General features: G+C 32.7%; 1 protein-coding gene across 1 annotated transcript; it reads right to left on the bottom strand.

Annotated features, from left to right (window-relative positions):
• Window positions 1–2,709, bottom strand: LOC111407981 (probable serine/threonine-protein kinase PIX7). Its single transcript, XM_023037719.1, has 5 exons — window positions 2,342–2,709; window positions 1,350–1,675; window positions 1,113–1,248; window positions 457–590; window positions 1–379 (listed from the first exon to the last, which is right to left on the bottom strand). The coding sequence occupies exons 1-5, from the start codon at window positions 2,466–2,468 to the stop codon at window positions 248–250; spliced, it is 855 nt and encodes a 284-aa protein (XP_022893487.1). The 5' UTR covers window positions 2,469–2,709; the 3' UTR covers window positions 1–247.
• Window positions 2,710–8,790: the final 6,081 nt, after the last annotated feature.

Raw genomic sequence — 8,790 nt, 5'->3', positions numbered from 1 at the left:
GCAACTATAAAGAAATGTTTGTGAGCAACTTGCTTATTTTAGATGTTGAGGACCAACTAGCTAAAAGGGCATTATGTTGGGGACCAGTGGTGCTATTTTCCTAACTATGATGTTACCGTCAATATAATTTTCATGTTTAAAAATTTTTGAAATCACGTCAAAGATAATGACATTAATAATGCTTATTATTACCTCAGATAAACTGAACATTGCCTTACATTTCTAGGATTGATTAGAGTAAGGGTTATTATATACCTGTCATTACATATTCTGGAGCAGCATAACCATATGTGCCAACGACTCTTGTTGAAACATGTGTTTTGTCACCTTGAGGACCAGCTTTTGCCAAACCAAAATCTGAAAGCTTTGCGTTGTACTCCTGGAAATTATATGGATTATGTTAAGCAGTTGCAACACATTAAACAGTATGATTTGACATTTTCTTCAATCACATACCGTATCGAGCAAAATGTTTGACGTCTTGAAATCTCTGTAAATGACAGGTTCAGTTCCTCCGTGGAGAAAGGCTAATCCTTTGGCCGCTCCAAGTGCAATTTTTATCCTGTTGGACCAAGGAAGAGGTATGGTCCCTTCAATATTTTTAACGTCATCAGTACTTGTTCATTTAAACAAATCACAACAGTAAACTAAGCATAAGACTACTGGATGTTTTACTTCTAATCCAGAAAATTAATACAAGTGGAGATATATTGTATAATGTATATATAATCATCACTTGATCATGAGTGGATATTCTAATGCGTACTTGTTCAATCATTAATGCATTGTAGTTCACTGCTTCAAAATTTAGGCTTCCGTAAGTCAATAAGTAAAGATCGACCAAGTAACACGAGTCATCCAACTAAACAATGAATTTAGTACCTAGTACTTTACATTTGTGAGTTTGTTGTTATTCAAGGTTTGTTTCAGAGTCGGGAAAATTGTCACTAGGTGTACTATGTCCAACTAAAAAAAAACCTGCATCTCAAGTCATTCAGTTAAATTCTTTTCTATACAATTTGTGGGATATATTCTCTGAGATGAGTAAAAGAAAGTTCAAGTCCCTGCTAGAAAGTTATTTTCAAAGCAATGGTACATATGTTTCCACTCACTTCTGAAAAGATGATTTTCAAGGCTTCCACGGGTCATAAATTCGTAAACCAGTAGCCTTTGGTCATCTTCAATGCAATATCCAATTAGCTTAACCAGATTAGAGTGATGAAGCTGTCCAAGAAAGTCGACTTCAGCCTGCATTTTGGGAAATATATTAGTTGTAGGATATGCCGTTTATGACCTCCAACCTTCAGTTCGACATTCTATTACTAACCACGAACACATAATCTACTAACCACCCATTCTCTATGGCCTTGAACACCATCTGGCTTCAAACTCTTGACTGCAACTGTGGTCCCCGACCCAGGTTTCGCAGGTGCTGTACCATTCTCCTCAATCCATCCTTTGAAGACGTATCCAAATCCACCCTCGCCGAGAATGCTATCCGGTCTAAAATTTCCGGTTGCTGACTTTAGCTCCTGGAAAGAAAATTGCAGCAGTTGGCGGGGTGCATCTTTTTCTGCTGGTAGTGGATTTGATTTGGGATCTTCAGATGAGCTTCGTGCTTCATCTGGAGCACACATTCCCCGGTTGCTGGCATTGAGGTATCTTGTCTCTGTAACTGTATAAACAGAACCAAATGTTATGGATTGAGCCTAATCTTAAAACCACAAGAAACAATGATTGCATATACAGAAACATCGAAATTTTTAGTAGTTAACTAAAACTGGGAGCTACTTCAACTCACTCCTCAATCACTAAAACCGAATAGAATTTTACAATGAGATCTTACACCACTGTCTTTTACCTCTTGAACCACACAAAAGATAGTCCCCTCAAACTCGTTTATATAGTGCAGGACTCTAGAGCAAGCTAATACAAAGACATCAACCTCCATATATCCATATAATAAAAAAATTTGCTCCGAACTTCGATCTACAATTGATAGCATAAATGAGCAGTATAATAGGAGATCAAGAACACAGTTCCTGGGAAGTCAAGATATCATTGAAGGCGCTTATTAAAGTCAACCATGATTATGTATATTATGTGGGAAAGAAGTAAAAAGTAAGCTAAGCACAGGACTCAGTGCAAAACTGCAACCCATTACATAGAGCAATTCAAGATTTTGAAAGCTAGAAAACTTCACAGAAACTGTACAGTAAGTACTCAAATTCAAGGTAATTTCTGATTAGAAACTTCACAATTCTGCCTATGCATATGTTACACAATTGGGTTCAGAAATTCATGGATGAAAAAACTGAAAAGATCATAGCAATATAAGTACCTGCATCATAAACAAGACTACTTTTAGGGATTGAGTTTGCAGAATTTCTTGAATCAGAGGGTTTACAGTTACCACTAACACTGCGTCTTAAAATAGCCCAACACCCACACTTCTCTTCCATCGCCATTCGCCTATCTTAATGGATTTGCCTTTCATTGGCTGTCCCTGTAATTGATTTCCATTTACAGAGAGAGCTAATGAACAAAAAAATTTATCATAATTTTTAGAGAGAAAAACAGAGAGATATAGAGAGAGAAGGGAATTGGGTGTTGTAAAAAGATTGATTGTAAGCATCATCATCATCACTATCACCATCATGGCATTGGATACAAAAAGAATTTTTTCTCCCACTACTTTTTTCCTGTGGGGGAATGCCATTCTCTCTCTACTTCTTGAAACTGCTTAAATTCTGGTACGAGAAATTTACTAGAAGGGACATTGATAGGATTCTTGGCCGAATTAAAATCATATTTTTAGTAAATTTGGATAGAAGTTGATAAAATGTGTAATTGAAAGATGGTAAAATTCATAAAATATGAGATTGAAATAAATTATTGATTTTAATTTAGATTTTAATCGATATCAAAAATGGTCGAAAGCATGAATATCTAGTAAAAGTATATTTTATTCAGGATTTGCTTATTTTGACGGCCGCTCGTTTCGAATAATTAAAAAGTTGTTAAAAAGTTAAATTTATAGATAATAATTAATTGTAATTACATAAAATTCATAATTTTTATCAATTTTTTAACCCCCATTTTCTTCAACTTTTATAAGTATTTGCTAAAACATCTATCAAAATCTTGTCTCATCTCTCAAAAATCCCTAACACGGATATGGGACTGGGAGTGTCTAGCTAATGTTGGTTAAGCTTTTTTTCCCCCCTTTTTTTATTAGTGGGTGAGATTTTTTTTTTACCATATCAAACTTTAATGAATTTAATAATTTATGTAGAATCAAACTAGCCAATTCAGTTTAGTTTTAATTAAAATTTAAATGATTTCAGTACTAAGAGCGGAGAACGAAAAGGCCGTGATTTGGTTCTTAGCTTTACTTACAATTCAAAGTGTTAATTCATTTTAGGAAAATGTTTGGTGTACAGAAAAGATTCTTACAGAAAATTTACAGATATCTCACAAAGTGTGAATCCCGCATAAATAAATAATGTCAAAAAATCTACCCACCCACCTTACCCATGTGAGGTATTTGTAGGGGTTCTGCGAATCCCTACATGGTACACCAATCACTGCCTTCATTTTATCGTTTGAAAGTAAAATTTTACATACTAGTTTACATTGTACCCTTTTATTTTTATTTTTATTTTTATTATTATTATTATTTTTTTTTTGGGGTGAAGATAAAAAAAGCATATTGTGTTAGAAACGGTCCTTTTCTTGTTATGTTCGACACCATTGTATAGGGAATTCTTTGATTTTGTGGAAAATTATGAGTATAATTCTCATTCGAATTCAATCGTACCTTTTCCACCCTCTTTTCGAAGTATCAATATAAGTTTGAGGTAAGTAGATTTTTTTGTTGATCAAGAATGATTAAAAAAAATTACTTCTACAAGTATAAATAACTTATAAGCTAAACTAAACATGATATCAAATCTCCCACTTCGTATGTAACTGTTAGAAAAGTTTGCCATTTCTCGCTTTTTGCAAAAGAGAAATCCCTATAGTAAGATTTGTTTGATAAATTGGTACTAATTAGATGCCTATTTCAATCAAAAATATGCTTCCGTAAAAACATTGCTTTAATACTTTAAATTATAGAGAATTAAACAAGATAACGAACAAATACCTATTGTGAATAACATAAAAACTTAATCAATGGATATAAGGATATAAATTGAAAATTCTACTAATTAAAAAATTTCTATCGTCGGATAGAGTAGTCACTAAGTATAGATAAACGTAATACGAGGCCTTGAAGTATAAACATTCAAATTTCACATCAAATATGCTCTTAAACATAATCGTAGTTTAATTTTCTCGCTTTACAACATTTTAAATAAAATAATGTTTATCTAGCAACGCTAAAATTTAACACCAGTCTATGTATCAACACATGATAAATTCAGTTAGACAAAAGGATATAGGTCACGTATAATTGATGTTATCACAAATTAATACTTAATTTGGTACTAAATACAATTGATGCGCGTCGATAGCATTACTCTTTTTAAGTATCAGAGTGTTTTGGAGAGGACTCGTCGCCTATGCAAGCAATGTTTGACCCACATGACCAACTAAATACAACTAAAATGGAAAAAGTTAAAACCGTTCTATGTTTTAGATGCGTTCTTTTATCGTAACTAATAAGTTGGGAGGGAATAGCCAAAAAAAAAAAAGTGAATTATATAAGCTTCTGGAAGGTTAGCAAGCATGCAATTGGGTAATTTAGAGATTTGTTAAGCTCATTGATTGATGTTGGAAAGAAGTAAAGGCAAAAAGAATAATTTTTGGTCATGTCTCTCCGGCATAATAATTAATTATCATCAATTTCTCTATTATTAGAATCGAATTGATGTTGTCTTCAATTATTAGAAATTCAAAATCCCCGCCTTCTTTATACAATAATTATAAAGAAATTGTTATAAAATTGTAACCGGAAATTCGCCGTAATAATATGATATTTTTGCCAGTAAAAAATATTTATAGATTATATAACAAATTATTAAATATTAAGAAACCAACGCAAGCCTACAAAATTTCTAATAAAAAGGTATTTATATCTTCTATAAAATATTTTTTAATGTAAATTGCACTTGTTGATATACATATGTGATAAAAACAAATACAATTAAATAAAGAAAAAATGTTAAACGGCCAAAGAGAATATTATGTTGATATGTAAAGAACGTATGCAAAAACTATTTTTCAGTTATATTTCATTTAGATTCACTTTTAAAATATTAAAATTATAACATATATGGAATATGATATTTAATAGTTTAAAATATAATTTATTTACAACAATTTTAAGCATGCGTACTTTTAAATTGTTTTGTGAATATTTAACAATTTTAAATTGTATTTACATAAAATAATATTTTGGTAAATTATATACACACCAAAGTTTTTGTTTGTTACCTTCCATTTTTAATTGCAATGAAGGTCTTCAATTTTTATTTGTTGTCTTACTTATGTGTCTAACTTTTTTATCTCTTTCTTAAACTCAAATTTCTAATAACGAGTCCATCTTGTCATCGATGACGATTTTCATCTAAAAAGTCCATTAGTAGGGCATAAAAAGACTTATTTGTTCCTCAGATTTTTAAATAAGTAAAAAATTTAAATACAAAAGTTAAATAAAATCTTTGTCACTCATTTCAAAGCATGTTAATAGTTTATTTGGACAGAAATCGTCAATAAAAAAGGATATACTTGTTATTATTAAAGATAAGAAATGTAGCTAACAAAAGTTGGGGGACATAAGTTTCATTGTAACTAAAATATGAAGCGGTAAAATTTGTTGTGTGAATATAATTACCTATTGTGATAATGGATAATAAAACACAAGAAATTAGTAATTAATTAATTTAGGTTGACTAATATCTAAATATTAAAGTATTAAAATCTTTAACAATTAAAATTAGTTTTCAATATTTTATTATTTTTAAATATTAGAATTATGAGATGAATACTAATTGGGAAATTTTCACCCACAGTCCCTAAACATTACCAATTATCTCACTTGGATTGCCATTCATTTTTTCTTTGTATTTAGGTCCCCAAATATCTTTTTGGTGCATGTACGGACAACTAGACAAAAAAAAATGTGTTCAATTTTTCATCAAATAGTTAGTTGAAAGACGTGCCCAATTCTTCCGAAAGTATTTCTATCTATTCATAACTTAAATTCTTCATTCTTTCAATTGACTATTTGACAAAAGTTGAACGATATCCGTCCACTTGTCCTTTCGTGTGCCCATGCAGCAATTTCCATGTACTACTACCCATATTTGTATGGTCAAAAGACTCGAAAAAACAAGTGGAAATACGTCTGGGGAATATTTATATCATTGCCATCCCATCAACTCTCTCTCTCTGCGAAAATATTCCCCCATGGCTAGAAAAAAGGCTTCCTTTAAGGGATCTAAATGGACAAAAAGAGGGTAGGGGTGGGGTTGCGGGAGGGGTCATTTCTTCAACCACCATTAAAAAAAATTGTATTCTGTGGTACAAATGTGTGAAGAAAAGCAATGAAAGATTCTATATATATTCTTTTTTTGTAACACAGTGTTTTGCAACTTGAAATAATGCCTTGTTTGTTGGTATGGAATGATACCAATTTCCACCCACTGCGTTGTGGGGGTCCTGCTTCTGCCATAGGTCCACACATAGAGGCGGAAAAGGAGAAGTGAAAACACCTATTAGTGTGTAAATTGTATTCCACTTATATATCCTATATTTGTGGGAATAAAGTTACCAACCCTTATTATTAGTGGGTAATATTCCATGAACTTGGTTGGCCATGGGCGTCCTCTTACCATACTTGAGCCAAGGGGTGGTAATGGCCCATGCATTATGGCAGTCGTCAACTCAATGAGCCAGTTCTTGAGAACTCCGTTTACAGGCAACTCAACTCGTACCACTACTACAAAATTGTTGATCGAGCCGACAAGTAAAGTACTTATTAGCATCACCAGCTGGCCCATGAGCTAACTTATTTTTCACATTCTCTTATTTAGTTCAACTTCCTCGTTTTTTCATTCATAGTTGATTGCTTTCTACATTTTTGTTTAAATTCTGTCTAAAAGGAAAATAAAGAAATTCTCAAATTAGCACCATTCCTCACAAATAGGGCCTATGGGTCGGGTCAAGCTTGCCCCATTGTTCCACGGGCGATGCCTAGGCGGCATGAGCTGGATCTACTTGACCAGTTGTCACCTCCTACTTAAGCCTATTTACATGGACCAATTGTATAGTCTTTCTTTTTCGTTTTTTTTTTTTTTTGGTTGCCGGTGTTTTTATATTCTCTGATGATTTAGGTACATAATCACAAGTACAATGCACTCAATGCATATTTATGATCAAGCAATGAACAAAATTTTCCAAATTAAATGAAAGGTTCTAAATAGTACATTAGGCACGACTTTACTATGAACTATATATAGAGTTCATATATAACCATTCATATCACATTAGACCATTATATATGTATATTGTATGGTTTCAATGCTCGAGATACGCAAGAAGTGTGCCTACACCAATATATTTAATGATCATGTGTTCACACTAAGATGTTACATTTCAAGTAATATGTCTGCAACAAATTATGCTAAGGCTCTGTTGGAGTATCCAGATGATTGCCCCCTTTTTTGTTGGGTGAAGGTACACGTTATCTATATAATATGTATGTTGGAATAATTTCATATGTGGGCTTCACATTCAATTGCAAATTTTACGGGTTAGATGTATGGTTCACAATGACATTATGATTAGGCCAATTATGTTAAGTGATCAATTTGGACTATTTTACACCTTACGAGTTTTATTTGATATAATGTGGTAATTTCAAATATGTGGGCCGGAATTATGCGTGAACCCTAAGGGTTTAAGTTGATAATGAGACGACAAAATAAATTCATATTTAAAGGCTAGGTCCCTTTTCATCTCTATATGATTTTTAGCTTGTTCCATTGAAGGCTAATATTTTGTGAGGAGCAATGAAAGAAAGATCTAGCTACTACTATTCATATCAACGATGACTTTCGTAGGTATGAATTCGATTTATTAATTTATTACTTTGTGATTCTTGATTTTTAGTATGATTACAATTAAATTTAACAATTAATAATTTTTGTATCTCTGGGTTCCAATTTTTCCCCTTCTCTTTTAAGAAATTCAAGCCCATATTTTAAGTAGTTCATCTAACTTCTCGAGTTATGTAGCGTAAAATTCTGCACACAAAAAAAAATTTGGTTGATTGCAGAACGGCACATAAACCAATTTTAGGCATTACATGAGCCCATTTAATGCACTTCATTCAAAGCCATCACCCATTCACCAGAAACTAGAACAAACAAAAGCAAACATCCCTCCATTGAATTTCCATCGGCGGCGCTGTTGGCTGGAATATACAAAAGCAATCCCAAATTCAATACACCAAAGGGCCTCTAAAATCTTGCAAAATTTCAGCAGCAGTACATGGCATATGTGAATTGATTTTATGTGTTGTATAATATGATTGTTCTATGTTTACATATTTTTCTTGTTGTGAAATTGAGAATTGATGTTGTTGGAGGAGAAATATATGGTAGATTTAAGGTTTTATTTCGGCCGACAGCGAAGACCGAAAAGCGGCGCCTGTGGGAGAAGAATTGGGTGGTGGATTTCGGGCCCGTTTCGGTCGACGGTGGTATTTTTGGGGATGGGGGCCTCTCTTGCAATTTGTGAGATTAGAGGCCCCTATCTACAATTAAGAGATTGGGCTTAAAC

Source organism: Olea europaea, chromosome 13 (genome assembly GCF_002742605.1).
Source record: "Olea europaea var. sylvestris chromosome 13, O_europaea_v1, whole genome shotgun sequence".
Taxonomy (NCBI): domain Eukaryota; kingdom Viridiplantae; phylum Streptophyta; class Magnoliopsida; order Lamiales; family Oleaceae; genus Olea; species Olea europaea.
The sequence above is the reverse complement of the archived record's forward strand: the minus strand, read 5'-3'. Positions and strand labels throughout refer to the sequence as shown.

What these genes read in the sequence shown, in the direction of transcription:
- LOC111407981 (XM_023037719.1), bottom strand. Translation starts at nt 2,468, where the DNA reads ATGGCGATGGAAGAGAAGTGTGGGTGTTGGGCTATTTTAAGACGCAGT. An exon ending in TGAAAATCATCTTTTCAGAA is followed by an intron (nt 591 to 1,112) that starts GTGAGTGGAAAC and finishes AAAATATTGAAG; the next exon opens with GGACCATACCTCTTCCTTGG. An exon ending in CAAACATTTTGCTCGATACG is followed by an intron (nt 380 to 456) that starts GTATGTGATTGA and finishes TATAATTTCCAG; the next exon opens with GAGTACAACGCAAAGCTTTC.